This window comes from Talpa occidentalis, unplaced genomic scaffold (assembly GCF_014898055.3).
Source record: "Talpa occidentalis isolate TD23 unplaced genomic scaffold, MPIMG_talOcc4v2.1 talOcc4.5, whole genome shotgun sequence".
Classification (NCBI taxonomy): Eukaryota; Metazoa; Chordata; class Mammalia; order Eulipotyphla; family Talpidae; genus Talpa; species Talpa occidentalis.
In genome coordinates this window covers 122,735,091-122,752,399 of record NW_023604861.1, presented here as the reverse complement: position 1 = coordinate 122,752,399, position 17,309 = coordinate 122,735,091, and the positions used below count along the sequence as shown (strand labels likewise).

The 17,309-nt window shown below is 44.5% G+C and overlaps 1 protein-coding gene across 3 annotated transcripts in view; it reads left to right on the top strand.

The window, feature by feature from the left end:
• The window catches only part of LCLAT1 (lysocardiolipin acyltransferase 1), a 139,903-nt gene extending 128,438 nt beyond the window's left edge, over positions 1–11,465 (top strand). For all 3 annotated transcript variants that reach the window (XM_037528273.2, XM_037528274.2, XM_054701226.1), the window contains one exon: positions 7,626–11,465. In XM_037528273.2, the coding sequence (XP_037384170.2) occupies positions 7,626–8,128 (503 nt within the window). In that variant the 3' untranslated portion in view covers positions 8,129–11,465. The remainder of the gene's footprint in view (positions 1–7,625) is intronic.
• The last annotated feature ends 5,844 nt before the right edge of the window (positions 11,466–17,309 follow it).

Below are 17,309 nucleotides of genomic sequence, written 5' to 3'. Positions count from 1 at the left end.
TGAGTGAGATGGGGCGCCACTGGGGCAAGGGGATACAGAGGCTAAAGCGTTGGACTAACATTACAGAAGGATTGCTCAGGCTATTGTGGTAAAAAATAATGGTGGGGGGCGGGAGGCAACAGGAAACCGATTAGGAAGATATTTTTAATAATCCAGATGAGAGGTAGTGGCTTGCAGTACAATTGGTGGTGCGGCATGAACTGGCTGGATTCTGGGTGTAAAATCCAGATGGATCAGACGTGGAATGTAAGTGAAAGAGAGGAAACAAGGATGACACTGCAAGGTTGTGGGCCTGAGCTGGAAGGACAACAGTTTTGTCTTTGAAACAAAGATTGTGGGAAGCACAGATTTTGGGGGAAGGACTGGGAAGTTTAGTTTGGCCCAGTTAAGCTTGAAATACTAATTAGACATCCAAGAGGAGATGTGACGTTAGTAGTCAAATACATTAATCTGGAACTTGGAGAGCTGATACACGGATTTGGAAGGCACTGGCACGTATTTGGTATTGAAAGCTGTGAAAGGAGTGTAGATAAGAGAAGAGCAGGAGCCAAGCCTTGGGGCACCCCAGTATTTAGAGATCAGGAACTGAGCAACCTGCCCAAGTGACTTGAGCATGCCCAGCGAGACCCAGAGGAGCACCCAGAGAGTATTGTGGGCATGACGCCAAGTAAAAGTGCTGCAGGAGGGTGGGGCTTTTGAGAAAGTTGCCAATGACCTTATGAGACATTAATGAGAGTGAGGAGTGGTGAAGACCAAAGTTAAGTGGCATGGATTCAAGACAGAAATGGAGATGAGGATTGAAGACACCATACACAGACCACTGAGGACCTTTAACTGTGCATAGGTGAGCACATTAAAGTGTTCACATCTTTGATCCAGCTATTTGACAATTGTAGCTTATCCTACAAAGTTAGTTATTCTTCTTCCCAAAGATATCAATATAAATGTTGTTTATGGGGAAACAACTCAGAAATGTCTTTTGTTTTCAGATACTTAACATCAAATACTAGGCAGCCATAAAATGTTGTAGAAAGTCTTGGATAGAGTAAATGGTAGATGCATGGAGGGAAAAATAAGTTACAAACAGTACATACAATGTGATTCCATTTTTAAAAGTTGGTAGTTCTTCAGATTTTGCCTTTGGTAGCCTGTTAGTTCACCAACACTGTCAAATTATGGGAAATGTTGATGTTTTCACTCAATATAGATGAATTTGGTTTGAGGATCCAGAGAACCAGTGCCTATCAGACAAGGGATATTCAGAATTGAGAAGAGTTGAAAAGATTTTACAATCTTTACAAAACAAAACAAAAAAAAGTTCACCAATTTAGGAGCATAGGGATGTGAAAATACAGGTCCCTGAAATTATCTGTAAGAACAAAGTTCAGGTTAGGTAAGCAAGACTGTTTACAAGGATGCTGTTTTTAAATTCACCTTTTTGGCTGAAGGTTGATTTTTTTTTTTTAAGCCAGGTTTATTCTTTCTTAGAAAAAGAGTTAGTACTAACTTTGACTTAGAAGGAAAAACAAAAACAGATGGGGCAGGAGGCCAGTGAGCCAAGAGAACAGATCAGCTTCTAATGTGGATTGCCATCAGAGATTTAGTATCTATGCTTAGCTAAGGAATGAATTAGTAGGGATGTCACGTGAAGAGGAAGCATGAGGACATCAATTAGACCTATCCCCAGAGTCAAGGTCAAGCCCCTATATGGCTTTGCTTCTACAGTCAGAGATGAATGCACTACATTTTAAGAGAATAAACTGCAGTGTGCACTATAGCAGACTTGCTATCTCTCCCACAGGAGGAGGCAATCTAGAGAAAGAAGCATGGAGAAAGGTAGCAGCGACACCTATGCTCACTTTAAGTATACAGGTGATCAGCCCATTAACAGTAACAAGAATCTGCACACATACTATATGTGAGGCATTTTCCTAAGCATTTTACAGTCCTTATTCCAGAGGAGCTTCACAAAACCCTATGATAGTCAATAGCATTATCTAAATATATAAAGAAGGTGTATTGTGAACATGCCAAGATCGCAGAGTTGGGAAGAGGCAGGACCAGGAGCTAGCTGACTCTACCTTTGATTCCATAAGAATTCAGCTTTGGAAGAAAGAAAAATGAAAAATATCTTAGTAGGAAATAGTATTTTCTCCAATTGAAAAAAAAATGGTACTATTTGAGTCTTAGTTAAGAGTTGATTTTAAGTGGTTCATATGTGCCCTTTTATTTTGAAACTGAAAGATAATCTTATTTATGGGTTTTGTTAGTCTAAATATATCCAGGTCTGTCTATTCAGAATTGTTCTTTAAAGTGTACTGACTAGTGCCAATTTGTCATGCTTATTACTCACTGTGTATTATTACACGTCAGTGTCAAAGTGGCATAGTAAATGATTGCTTAGTGGCTAAATTCAACTTTTATCCTCTTGGGGTAATTTTTTTTCAAACTGAAACATTATGCACAGTAGTGATGTTCTCAGCATTTTCCTTTAACAAAGCATCTTAGGTGACAAGCTATTTTATCTAAAATCCTCTAATTTACGTAGATTTATGGATTTATATCTGGCTAGTAGAAAATACGTGTATTTAAAAAATCTTTAAAGCAAGTGTTAAGATGAAATCCAAAACAAATTATATTTGTGTATATTCTGCATACACTTGTGAAATCAGGAAAGAAAAGAAAATTTTGTTATCGACTCTTTTAAGATCACTTTGGATAAAAAAGCAGCTTATATTTTGCCACTAAACTGTATGAGATCAGATCCTTTGCAACCACGGCAAACTGGGATTGCTTCTCTGTAACATCCTTTGAGACAAAAGCTGTCACCTCATTTTAACCATACAAATATATAAAGATTTGGGTAGGGATCTTCTAACAGTCACAGGCTCTAGTTGATATGCTTGGAGATACCCCATCTGCGTATTATATTTGTAGGTTCCAGTCATATCTTTTAAGCCTTTGTTGGTTCCTTAAACTTGACTAAAGTATTCAAAATTCCCTGAATCTCCTTCTGAGACTAAAAATTAAACTTTGAAATATTATGCAAGGGTTTCGCCTCTCCTTGGGCTAAGGGGGGTGGGGGAAGGCATGGGCCGAAGTGATCATGGTTATTCTAACGGAATGGTGACTAACTGCACAAAATAATATTAAAGTATAAAACTTTCTAGTAGCTACAGTGTCAGAAACACAACAGATTCATTATCTAAGATGCAATTAAACCTTTGAAAGATGACTTTTACTGATGTCTTAATTTGCATATTTAAAAGTGTACTGCTTTCATACCAAAAGATCAAAAGATTCCATTCCTTTGTAATTTCAAGAACTTTTCTTACTCTTTTTTAGTCCTGTTTAAAATTGGTAAAGGAAATAAAGGCACATCTTTTGAATATTTCGTCGTTGTCACTTACATATGAACCAAGCTGTGCAAGGCACGCTAATCTCGTGCCTGACCTTCCAGGAGGAATCTGAATAATCTGGGTGTTATGGCTAGAGGTCTTGCTAGCAGCATGTGAGAAATAAGCTCTTCTACTAGTAGAGAAAAGTTATGTGTGGCTTTATGTTGTCTGGAGACCTTGACTTAGTACAAGGTTTACAAATTCGTGAGATAGTTGGCTGACCCCCCTCATGTAAAAGCCCTCCACTTCCTCTCTTGCTCTGGAGTGAACCCCTCTGAGTCTCTGATGTTTAAGGGGAGTTCAGGGAAATGAACAGGTGTACCCTAACTTTCTTCTCCCCTCGCCCAGATCTCCCTAGTTTCTAAGTTATAATTTTGCTCTTGTTTTATATCATATAAATACATAGTATTTTATGTATATTGAGTTAAAAGTTATTACAAAGTTGTAAACAAGTAAAACAGAAACAAAATAAGCTTTTGGAATATTACATTTTTGTAAGGTGGTCCCACTCTCCACCTCACCACCAATGACATTGGTGTCATTCTTTCAAAACCAAGAATTCATAGAATCCAAGTTGACAAAAGTCCCGTGGAGCAAGTCATAGAAGTTGTACTATAGAGGTTTTAGTAGATGCTGACATTTAAGAACTTTCTTTTTTTTTTTTTTTTTTTAAGATTTATTTATTTATACAAGCACTGGGTACAGTCAGAAGCGTGGAAGGGTGAGAGAATTCACCAGAGCCAGAGCAGGGAGCAGAGCAGGCAGAAGGACCGAAGTACACTGCTGAGGGGAGCAGCGGGCGGCAGGAGAGGTCTGCACGCCATGTGGGACCCTCCTCCGGTGGCCGGGGAGCAGCCGGGGATCGAACTGGCGCTGCAGAGGCTGCGGCCAACTTCGCAACCCAGCACTCAACCGCTGCGCCACCGGGGAGGCCCTTAAGAACTTTCTATGTGCCAAACTATGAAAAGAGCTTTATATTTATTACATTAGCTCATTAAACTGTTATAACAGCCTCGTGTAGAAAGCATAATTCTTTTCCATATTTCCAGATGAAAGGATAATAGACCATGAAATGCTGCATTTCTAATAAGCATTTCAGGAACTTTGTTGTTAAGTGCAGGCACTCTGCTTGGTACTAAGGTTCTAAAGAAGCAAAGATATTCTTGCCTGTAAAGTACTTATAGTTTCCCAGGAGATGTGGGTTCCCTTGAGCTTCTAGGATACAGCATCTAGTGATAGAGCACAGGGTGGCAGGTGTGTCCAGACAGCACACCACCAGCACATGCGCTGAGTGTTCCTGGAGGGCACGACCTCTCTGGGTTTGGATACTTGAACTTTTCTAGAGCCCTTTGGATTGTAGCTGACTTAGAGACTTGAGATAAAGTATTTCAGAGAAAGGCTTTATATTTGAGGCAGAGGAAATGTTTTTGGCATTTTTGTGAAACAGTAGTTTGAACGTTTGTTTTGAATAGAAAGTTTAAATCAGGTGGTTCCTGGTTGGAGTTTTCAAGGCCCCGGCAAATCATGTAGTGGAAATGATAAATATGGAAAGATTTCTCTTATGTGGAATATAGAGAAACCCAACAAAGGGTCAGGAAAAAGACAAAACTTGCAAGCTGACCATAGAACGAGGCAAACGCAGGGAAGGGACGAGCACCAGGGACTGTGGTGATGGACCGCGGGGGCTACGGTGATGAGAGAACTATGGGAACTACACCTGAGGGGAGAAATCAAATACTGGCCAAAATTAATGATGTAAGAAAATAAACTAATAAAAAAAAGGTGGGGTATTCAAATGCATTTTTCCCCACAAATGCTGTGCTGACGTTAGTGGACTAATGATACAGGTCAGAGGCAACATGCTAACATCAGGATTTATAAATAATAGCTGTGGCAGCCAACATTTACCGAGCACTTACTATGGAGCAGATTCTGGGTTATGCATTCTTACATATATAACGTCATTTAATCCTCACAGCAACCCTATGAGGGAGTTTGTGGATATTGGAACTAAACGAGCCACAGAGAGCTAAGTGGTTCTCTCAGCCAGAGGTCGAGCGCTGCACTCTGCTTCCATGAACCTTCTGTGTAACTCTGCCGTGAATCTAGAATGTTCCCTTAGAAACATTCCTGTAAGTGGTCCCATTACACTCTCAAAATTTGCTATTTAACACTAGAGAGACATGCATGTGTGAGTGTGCACACGTGTACACACACGCACACACTTCTTACCCCACAGGTAGTTAAAAGCGAAAAACAAGTTTTATTTCTTAAGATGCTACTAAGAAACTTCTTGCCATTTTGATGCCCATTTGTAATACATGACTGTATTTGCTCAGTAAGCACTACAAACATCTACAGAAGATTGGGGCATAGAAGGAGCTCTCTAAGAGCTGCTGTGAGAAGTGGTATACAAAGGCTGAGTGGGGGGACAGGGGAGCACATAAGGAGAAGACTGGACAGGTGATGCGGATGGGAACAGTAACCCTGACGGAGCAGGGGGTGGGCAGAAGTGGGAGCAGGGGGTGGGCAGAAGTGGGAGCAGGGGGTAGGCAGAAGTGGGAGCAGGATGTTGACTGCGAGGAGTTGTGAAGGTAAAGGAAATGTGAACTCAGTTCTGACTCAACGGCTAAGTGGCGTGACAAGTGACAAAGTGAAAAACATCTTGTTTCCTCCAGTGTGAGAGCAAGTGGAAAGGAGAGTTAGAGGTAAGGTAAGGCAAACAGCACAGGGAAAATGGTTGAGGGTGATGGGCAGAAGCAAGTGGGTTCTGAGGGCTGTGGAGAGAGGGTGCATGGAAATACACCTTACAGAGTCAAGGAGAGGGTGGGTTTTCCTAGAGTAGCAGTCATGATGCGTGCTGACTAGATGGAAAGTTGCTGGATTAACTGGTGTTACCACCTTCGTGGATGAGCACGCGCAGTGTAGCAGTTGAAAGAGCAGTTGGTCATCTTTGCATGTTTTAACAGAAAACCCACCACCCATGGTAAATCCTGCTACAGCAAACCAGAAGTGGTGACCCCCCCCCCCCCCCCCCCTCCGCCGCTTCTCTCAGTGGTCAGTACAGATCCTCTGTTAAAACCTCTCTTTCCCGGGGCTTCCAACCTCTGGACCCGTCTCTCTCCTCTGGAGCAGGCAGGTGCAGGCTAGTCCTAGGCATGCAGATGCAGCCCACTCAGTCTTTCTTCCATGTGCCTTTCAGTCCAACTGCCTCTTCGCATTTGAACAATATGTGGTACCCCTAAAGGACTCTTCAATTTCACGTTGCTGCAGGTAGTTTTGTTTGTCTTTCTGAAGGATGATTATTTTATAGACAGTTTTGAAACCTGGTCCTCACCTTAAAAGTAAATCCCAAAATTTTTTAAATTTTCCTGTAAATGTTAACTATGAGTACAACCTAATAGCCTAGGTGGAAAGAGAAAAAACTTAGGGAGCTGGGGGCAGGGATAGTTGCCTTACATCTTTATTATTATTACTACTATAGGATAAAATGTAAATAGAGTGAAATGTACCAGGCCTCCCAGTTTCTGCTGTGAACTATTGAGAGAGATTGGGGACCATGTTTGTTTTCATCTGTGCCCAGCATCTGTCACACAATTTTCCTGGAAACAACTGTAAAGTAATTGATGTTGAGATTGTTGGGGATGATGTTATACCAGTCAGGGTCTTCAAGTCAGTACATTTTTAAAAATGAGAAGTCACAAGGAATTTCTAGGTTTCTGACCACCTTATCAAGTCTGATCCTGGATTTTTCTTTCCAGCGGCCGTCATGGCAATATTGGGTTCACAGTGAGAAAGTTTGTGTCTTTATTTGGGAAGAAGCATATACTAAGAAGAGGCGGGAAGCCAGTGAGTGCTGTCTGTGAAGGATTAGTCCCATGTAAAGGGCCATTACAGGGCTAGCCCTGTGCTGTTTCTATCTCAAATCCCATTTGATGTGCTCATCCTTCTAGTTCTAGAATATTCGGTTACTGTTTTTGCGAATGAGGATAATTTCTTCCTCAAGTTCTTTGTGGTAATTAGCAAGCAGATAAAACACTGAAAATGACTGGCAAATATTGACCTAAGTCCCAGGAACACCAGTATTTATAGCCCTTGTTTTTTCCTCACGGTTCACTGTGTCCTGATGTTTTGTGTGTGTTCTTGATTCTGCCCTGCAGGATGAATCAGCACGCAGCCCAAATGGATCATTGCTCAGCTTCTATTTTTATCCTTTCTAAAACCTAGGTAAGAACCTTGATGCCATCCATGACATCACCGTGGCCTACCCGTACAACATTCCTCAGACGGAGAAGCACCTTCTCCAAGGGGACTTCCCAAAGGAGATCCACTTCCATATCCACCGCTACCCCATAGACACCCTCCCCACAGCCAAGGAGGAGCTCCAGCTCTGGTGCCACAAGCGGTGGGAAGAGAAAGAAGAGAGGCTGCGCACCTTCTACCAAGGGGAGAAGAATTTCCACTTTGCTGGACACAGTGCAATTCCACCTTGCAAGTCTGAGTTCAGGGTCCTTGTGGTCAAATTGCTGTCTATACTTTACTGGACCCTGTTCAGCCCTGCAATGTGTCTACTCATGTATTTCTACAGTTTTGTCCAGTGGTATGTGATGATCATGATCGTCATCTTCACACTACAAGAGAGAATATTCGGTGGACTGGAGCTCATTGAACTTGCATGTTACCGTTTTTTCCACAAACAGCCACATTTAAATGCAAAGAAAAATGAGTAGATTTTAAGGTTCACTGTGTAAAGACCTAGGGGATATTTTGGAAATGTTCTAAGCTTTTGTAAATGGAGATGCATTTGTGCATGACTATGTCAAATATTTCTACCATCATTATTTGTTAAAGATTTTTTGCACTTAGTTTTGTGGAAAAATATTGCTACACAGGCGAATTTTTTTTTTTTTTTTTTTTTAGATCTCTGAATGTAATTTCAATACTGTGCAGCAGGGCGCAATCTCTGCAAAATAACTCGGGCCAGAGTATTATTAAACAATCATCAGGCTGTTAACAGGCAAGGTACACACAGATTTCTTAAGGCCTGATCCTGTTTCCTAACAAACTCCCCAGGCAGACCTGGGGCTTATGTGCACTAGCCTGGGCCAAGTGCTGGTACTGACCAGAGGTGGGAGCCCTTCCTCCTGCCCCTCGCCTGGCTGGTCCCCACACTCCTTTCTGCACCACTCGAACCATCGCATCTTCCCCCAGACCAGAAAACGCAAGTTCCTTGCCCTTAAAATGATCAACCATGTTGATAGGAAGCCCTTCCCTATTCACCAAGTCTCTGCACTCAGCCCCGCGAGCGACCCAGATGTCGGAAACCACCCATGCCCTTTTTTCACATGGAAAAATCAGACCTGGACGCGCCTCAGGGAGCAACCGCAGGCTCTCCACTTCAAACCTTAACTCGAATTTTTTAAGATAGCAATTAAGACAATTTAGCTCTTAGACTCACTCTTGCATGCTGAGTACTGGTTCAGCGCAGTGCGTTGGCAGGTGTAGCTTTTTCTGCCCTAAAAATGGCATAAACCAAGTCACTTACCTTCTTAAAGGGGCGCGCAGAAGAACATTCTGTTCCTGGGGTCAGAAACTCTCTTTCGAAGGTGTGTCTTTAAAACCTGCCCGGAAAGGGAAGTTACTGTCTCTTGTCCGTGTGCGTGGGCATCTAACTTCCGCCATTACAACAACAGTTTGCAGACAAGGCAGAAATGGTTCACCCTAAATTATTCAACCCCCAAAGCCGTGGCAGATTTTACTCTGACCCCAAAACAATCACACAAACGTAAATCCATCAATGATAGCGGAATATCTCTCTTTTATACTAAGGCTTCCTCTTTTCAACAGTAAAATTTAAATCTACTTATGACCAATTGTTCTCCAAAATATTTGTCAATCGGAGTCTATGGAAAATCCAGCAAACCGACAGCACCAGTCTCCTCAGGCAAAAGAACCATGTGGTCACTGTTTCCACCCCCACGGCTGGGCACTGCTATGGATGCCGGGCAGATCAGCAGAAAGTGGGAGGTAATTCAAGTCTCTAGCTGTTCACAAACCTTTCAGCTTCCCAATGGCCTCAAACCACCCTCAAACGCTGTTTACCGAGTCCTGTCTGCTCTCAGCAAGAACTCCTGCTCCCAAATCCCATCCCGACTCATTTCGTTTTGCCCGTCCAGTGACTTACCTGACAAGCCTCAGCTCTGGAAGGTAAGCACAGGAAGCTGGACAAGCGAAGCTTCTTCCAGAATGGTTGCTGCAGGACACTGTCCACGAAGCATCCTTTTTATTGCAGGAGTACGGAGTGAGCGTCTCTGCCGAATGGCACCACCCTGTATTTAACTGCTCCCCCAAGGCTGACTTTAATCCTGCCCGGAGCTACTAATTAGTTAATAAGCATCTACTCCAAACCCAGCTGTGTAACTTCACAGTTTTTAAGGTTGTTTGGGGTTTTTTTTTAACTTTTTTTTTTTCTTAATAAAAAGTTTGTAGTTTAGGTTTCGCCCAGATTTCCTTTGATTCTATTTGGAAACAAAATAGTGTAACAATCAGGATGGCATTTGCCCTGGGAAGAAGCAAAGGTTCTACCACAGGTGTCCGTCGTGGAGCTCATGGTTCCAGGGATAGCTTCCGTGGGAGGACATCTCTTACCTCTCTGAACCCTTTTAACAAGAGATCTTGAAAAAAAAAAAAAAAAGTTTTGATCATAAAAAATAAAATAAGGTACAAATTTTGACTACCCAGAATTCATAAGCATTGAAACTGGGGGGATATAAACTTTGCATTTGCTTTTACGAACTAGAAATAACTTCCAAAATAAAAAAATTACATATGGGGGATTTTGTTTCTCTTTTTGCAAGAAGGCTTCTTTTAAGATTGTAATAACTGGTGTTTTCCTAAACGTTTGTCTCTGTTAAAGCCTTTTTCTTGTAATTTTTTTTTAAGAAATACACAATTTGGATCTTAGAGCTATTTAGCATTGGTACCAAAATACCAGGTAGAAATTAACATAGTGTCCACCTCAGGGACGATCCTGTCTCATCTGGATCCTCTTCCTGCCCAGCGACCCTGCAGTCCCAGGGCAGCGGAGGGAACTGACACATTGATCGTGCTGTATCTCCAAGTGTTGAGTCTCTTCCATTCAGAAATGTTTTAAATAAAGCAAGTGTGGTTTCTACGGGACTTGAAACTACTTACAATACACACCTGCAAGCAAGGATGCTGACGAGGTGCCAAGTTCTGCCGCCAGATAGCAGAGATGAAACTAGCCACGTAATTATAAACCGCAGTTAAGGAATATGGCAAAAGACTAAAGAAAATAACGTTAGAGCCCAGAGAACGAATGGAAGCATGCCTTGTCACGCCGCCACAACACAGAGGAGAAATACCAGCTGTCCACGGACATGGAATCTTTCCGCAGATCCCCGGCAGGGCTGGATTCTGCAGTGGATTTCGCCCGGACTTTCTGCTCTGGCCCCAGCCACCACACTTCTGCACATGTCAGTGAAGATGCTAATGGAGGGAGCCTGCTGGCGTTAAATTGTTTACATTTCTTTATATAAATAACGTGCTTTCAGTGCCTTAGTTTTGGTCCCTTTCTTTTTCTTGTTCCAAGATTTCTCCAATATGTATTTCCTAGGTCAAAGTCTTTCTCCTCTTCACTAGGAAGAAAATGGTTTATAAACACTGGTCACGTGGGACACACTGCTTTGTGAAGCCACCTGGAGAGGTGCGTGAAGCTGGGGTAGCGGTTGCCTTAGCTGTTTTTTTGTGCTCTAGAAAACAAAAATGGTCTTGTCCCATGATGAGCTTCAGATTAGATATGGCCCTAAAATTGTCTTGTACCTACCTTACATTTTTATTTTGAAACAGAATCTTACTTTTGGTAATTTATTTTTTAAAAGATCATTATGTGCAGAACACCAAGTTTTAAAAATAACTCACAGAATGGCCTTAGTTTTCAATGTCCACTGGTAAGATTGTGAGTGTGTTATCTGTCATAGACGTCCCAGAATAAAGTGGAGTGAATTAAATAGAATTTACACCTGTGTTGCGTGTTTGTTTTTTGTAGAAATAATGAAAACCACAGGTTATGGCTGCTGCCTCTCCAATCCCAACACTGCTAGAGCCTTATCATGTTTGGTATTTAGAAGAACTGGTCAGGGCTCTTTCGTGAATGCAAAAGAAAAGACCTAAGCAAAAAAGGAGTGCATTGCCTCTTTGCTGTCCAGGGCCCACGTTGAATTGAGGGCCCTGTGTATGTTCAGAGCTTGATTTCGCCACCTCTGGGTTCATCTGGAGGGCAGTTTAGTGGCTTCACAGCCTGGGGCTCATAGGCCCAATACCAGCACCGCTGCTGAGAGGCCCCTGCAGGGAGTAAATAACTCAGGAAGCACAGCCTGACAAATGTATAAAATGTACTTAGCAAATGCACACACGCACAAAGCACAGAACTCTGGGGTGGCAGGATATGCCACCCCAAAATGTAGTGGTAGAGTTTCAAGGCTGGCCACACAGAATGTGCTGCTTGTTAGGCTGATTGCTTTGAACTAGGTGCCTGACAGTCAGCAAATGCAGGGCAAGGCTTCCTCTGAACACCCCTTTCTGCCTAGAGATAGTCCCCAAGAGGAGTTCATTCGTCATAGACAGCCCTTCTCCGGCCCCCGCCGTCAGCCTGACAGGATTGACTCTTCTCGTAGGAGTGCAGGGGACACCACATCCAAACGCTGTCCCTGAAACCGGATGGGGCTTCTCTCCCTGGCCATAGGAATGGAGGATGGGGGAGGGATCACATTTTAAAAGGCAGTTACAGAGAACAGGATGCAATGATCTGGATGTCCAAGTGTCCAACTCAACTGTGAAACTTCTCAGCATGATTTCCTGAGAGGGTCTCTGGCCCCTAGGTAGTGAGGGACACAGAGTCTCAGCAGCCTTCTCCATCAACACCAAGGGTGCATGGACAACCTCAGCTGTGTGTGGACAGCCGCATCAGCAGTTGGCGCACCTGAACTCTTCAGTCATTGTCTCCACCCAGATCGTCCAAGGTTTGAAAGTATTTCTCTTTTCCATGGGAAATGTGTTAACTATCAGTCCTGCAGCCCTAACATCTCTCCACGCGCGCTGAAGCAGTTCTCGCTCCCCAGCCCAGCAGGCCCAGAGTCGGGGTGTCGCTCGTTTCTCCCTCTCCTGCTTTGACCCCTGCCCAAACCGTCTTCAGGGGCAGACCTTCCCTCCTCTGGCCGGTCTGGGAACCTCTTATCTCTCCCTGTTCCCAGTTTTCTGCACATAGTCTCAGCACATTGTACCCAGCTGATTTCCCCACAAGCTATTTTAATTATGGAACCTCCCTGTCCTTAGCACCCTGGGTGGTTTCCTACTGATTTTCCAGCAGACCACAACTCCACCTACTCCGTTCCTCCCAGCCCAGCCCAGCCCCCTGCCCAGGACTTTCCCCGAGGCGGGAACCTTTCACATCTACATAACTGCAGCCCAAATCTCAGAGTCCCCAAACCTCAAGTACCCACCTGCCCAATCCCGCCTTTACACATATCCCTGACATTGTAACAGTGTAATCCCCATAGAAAAGGAAGGTTCCCTGCCCCACCCAAGGAAAGGTGGAGCCCAGCTGCGAGGGAAGGGAAGAAACTGGGAGACCAAGAGGAGGCACGTGAAGCAGAGACATGTGAAGAAGTAGCTGCGTTGGCTTCTTGGCCCTGAGCTTGTACCGGGGACTTGGGGGACATGGAAGGAGACACTTGAAAGAGATGTGGGTGAGAGCCCCGTGGGGAGGCTGACAATGGCACCCTTTATCTTGACTTGTATTTTGATTTTGTTCGTTTTCTTCCAGACTCGCCTGGCCCCTCCTGCCCTTTATGGTTCCCCCCAACAGGCCTTAGACTTGTGGCAAGCTTTTGGGTCACAGTGGCCATGCTTTGGGCCAACCCCGTTTGGCTGGGCATTTACCCACGAGGGCATGGGTAACTTTGGGTGTTTCATGGGGAATTATATTCCCCATTTTAACTGTATTCTTTCTCTTCTCTCTGTTGCTTTTAAGTTCTTGTTTTTATTGAAGGTCTTAGGCACTGAGGGTATGTTTTGTCTTTGTAAGGGATGGCAGAACCCATTTAGAGCAGGCAGGTTTGGGGGGCCCAGGTCTGCCTGCTAACACATGACCAACCAGAGTCTAGGCAAATCCTGTTTTGCTTTGAAGAATTTCCTAATTGATCCAGCTTCTAATGCCTTCTGTTGTGGGGCTCGTTTTGTTACAGGGCAGGTAGAGGGGCAGCCCAAACCCCGCAAACCTGCCTATTCTAAATGGGTTCTGCCATTCACTGCATCAACACAAAACATAGGAGACTTTAATGGGAAGGAACTTTAATACAACTAGGAAACAATACAGGAAAGGCAAAGAATCTAGTTTCTAAATCAAGCACCCAAAGTTACCCGTCCCCTCGTGGGTAAAAGTCCATCCAAATGGGATTGGCCCAGAGCAAGGCCCCAAAGCCTGCCCCAAGTCTAAGGCATCTTCCAGTGGGGACCCACAGAAAAGGCTCCGATACAATCAGACGAGCCTGGATGGAAAAGAGCAAAATCAACATGAAGATAAAAGCTGCCATGGTCACCTCCCCACGGGTCTCACCCGCATCTGTGTCACCCCGTCCACAACCAAAAGACAAGCGCAGTTTCTTCACGTGTTTCTAGGCTCCATGCGCCTCCTCCAGGTCTCCTTCCGGCTCCATGCTGCTTCCTTCCTTCCTCAGTCTCCTCTTCAGCTTCTCCTCTCCCTGCTCAGCTCCACCCTCCATTTGGGCGGGGCAGGGAACCTGGAACCTCCCCCTTTCCTGGGGACCACCCTGTTACAATTTCTCCAACTCTTGCTTGACTCTATCACATACTTTCTTGTGTTATAGTGATTTTTCAGTCTTATCACCTTAGCTGTATTATAAGTTTCTGGAAAGTCAAGATAAGGATATCTCATATTTCTCTTATCCCCAAAGGTATTCAGTTCAGCATCTTACCCATTCTTTCTGCACCATGAATTCTTAAAGGTGATTCCTTGGAAGTCATTCAGAAAGAATCCTCTTCTAAACTGAACCTGGGTGCAGAAATTTACAAATTACAATAACAAAAATTTCTAAGATGCAAACACATCCATGTCTGGAAAGTAATGAGACACTTTTGACAAGAATGAAATCATTTTTGATTGATGATATGATTTACCCAAATATATTAGTATCTGAACTCTTAAAAGTAGGAACTTAGCTTAAAACGTGCCTCCACGGGAAGCCTTGTTCAACTAATCTCACCATCTCCCCGCTGCACACACTTACGGAGGAAACCTCGCCCACATTGTTGTAATAGTTACACCTTTGCAGTTGTCCTACTACACTAATCATTGTTACAAGCAAGAATCATGGACGGATACTAAAGTCAGGGAATGAAAATGTACAGTATTTCCGCATAAGATAGTAATTACAAAGGGAAGAATAAACACCTTTATACTGGAGAAATCTGGCAAACACCTCCTTATTGAGTGATCCGGGTTGCCAGCCCCAGACCTAAGACAAATGGACATCATTTTTGCCAAAAATGCATGACTTTACTCTCCTCATGAGAAAATTTGAGCAAACCCCAAATTGAGAGATATATTTACAAACTAAGTGGCAGCTGTTCTTTAAAAGTGTCAAGGTCATTAAAAAGACCGCAAGGCCATTTGCAAATTGTTGCAGATTGAGGAACTGGGGAGAAGGAGATGTGACAAGTACTGCAAAGTGGAATGCTGGATTGGCTCCTGGCAAAATCTGAACATGCTCTAATTTTAGGTAATATTTTTGTATCAATGTCAACTGGTGACTGTATTCCGGTGATGCTATATGGAAAGATTTGGGGGAGGCGATGAGCTGCATTCCTGCCTCAGGAGGCTTTGCCCCGTGCTTCCTGCTGCCGGGATGGCTCTCTCCCCAGATAGACATATGATCTGTTCATTCATTCCTTTGCTGCCTTGCCTAAAGCATGTGAGGCCTTAAATGTCATCAGTTTTTCCACCGTAGGAGAATGTCATTCAACCCAGCCACGTGCACCCCACTCACTTTTCAGGAAATAACCCCACAATCTTTCCATTGAGAGGGGCAAGAAAAATATCAAGAGTGGGGGAGGCTGGGTCAGTACGTCATCTCTCTTGGTCGGATGAAAAGGTCAATGGTAGGAGCTGTGAGCGGGGGGGCCTTGCTAATGTCCAAGGGGAATGTGACGAGGCTGAATAAGGGCAGCTTCTGTCCACATTCCTCAGGCACAGCTCGGCCAGAATCAGGCCTGGTCAGCGCTCAGGCTAATGGCACCATGCCCCCGTCACCACCAGGGTCAGTGCTCGCAGACACTTTGCCCTCGGAGGGCAAGGCAAGGTGTGCAGGCTACTTCACAGCCCGAGAGTCCCACTCTCAGCAGGGCCAGAGAATAGGAAGAGGCCAGGGAAGAGGCAAAGGCCCCCCCAAAGAACTGTGCAGAAACTGCTGAGAACCCATGCCCCTCTTCACCCCTGCGTTGATTTGAATTTCACAGCATTCCGTGATGCAAGGCAGCTGGGCAGTGGCATTACCTTCATTTCTCAGAAGTGGTGCCTAAGACTTACTTTTTTCTTAAGACCACAGAGTTGGGGGGCAACTCCAAGTCAGTATTCTCAAGGGCTCACTAAGTCTCCATGCTGCTGTCTTTCTTTTTAAGACCTGACATTTCTGCGCCAGAGAAGTGCCTTCTGGCACTATCTTCCTTCTTACACGTGCCTTCTTCTTCCTCCTCTTTGTCTTCTTTATTCACAAAAAGCCAGAACTGTTGGGAAAATCAGCACCCAGAGAGGATGTGTGACTTGTACAAAGACACACAGCGAGGATTTTATTGTGCTCCTGTGTTCAGGCAGCCTGCCCCTTGGAGACGTCACTCCACCTCTTGCTGGGACATTGCCTGCTCCCACCCCCAACATCCTGCAGACAAAAGGGTGGAGGCAGGGTGAAGGGAGACGTCTGAAGGCCACTGGGGCTGCTGAGAGCACATACTCAGAGAGAACGTCCCATCGGTACCTTCTCAACAACAGAGGGTAGGGCCTTGGCGATGAAAAGCAGCAGGAAGATGGCTACAGTAAAACAAACATGGAGAGAGAGAAAACAAAAGTCTATTTTCCATGATGGGAAATAAAATTCTGGAACCCACTACGCTGTCGGGTCACCTGGCCTCCAACTCCGAATGCTCCCTAAAGGTGAATGTCAGTTCTCTGTTGGAAGAAATGAGGGCCAGGTAGTTTGACCACCACCCCTTGGCATCATTCCAGAGAAAGGTCCAGCCCAGACTGGCCATTCTTTTCATCGATGGTCGCAGTCCTACTGACTTGTATGCAGCCTCCAGCACAGCGAGGGCATCTGCCCAGGGTGTGTGAACGGTGGGGAACCTGCAGGGGGCAGGCAGGCAGTGCCCTTGACTCCTTTGGCTCAGGCGATGCTCACTGGCAGCATATTGCCCTCCTAGAGCTTCAGACACACGGACTATACTTGGGGGAACAGACCCCAGGGCCACTGGCTTCTCTGAGGGTTTGGAGGCTCAGATTGCAAAGCACTTGGTCTCCCTAGAGGTGAATGTTGCATGGGGTTAATCATTCCAACCGAGGGGTGGTGCAGAAGTATGCAATTGCTCACAAAACAACGCATCATGATCTAGAATAGTCTTAGCTGGAAATAAGAAATCTGCGTAGCTACAGGCCTCATCTGACCCGACAGCTGTGGTGCTGGGTGAGTGAGTTCAGGACACATGAGGCCCCTCTTTGGTAGAACTTTTATTAGCAGAGCTAGGAGGCTTATTAAGTAAAAGAACACGGATGCTGTTTGAATCATGAAGCTGTTCCTCATTAGCCGTGTGGCCTTGGGTCAA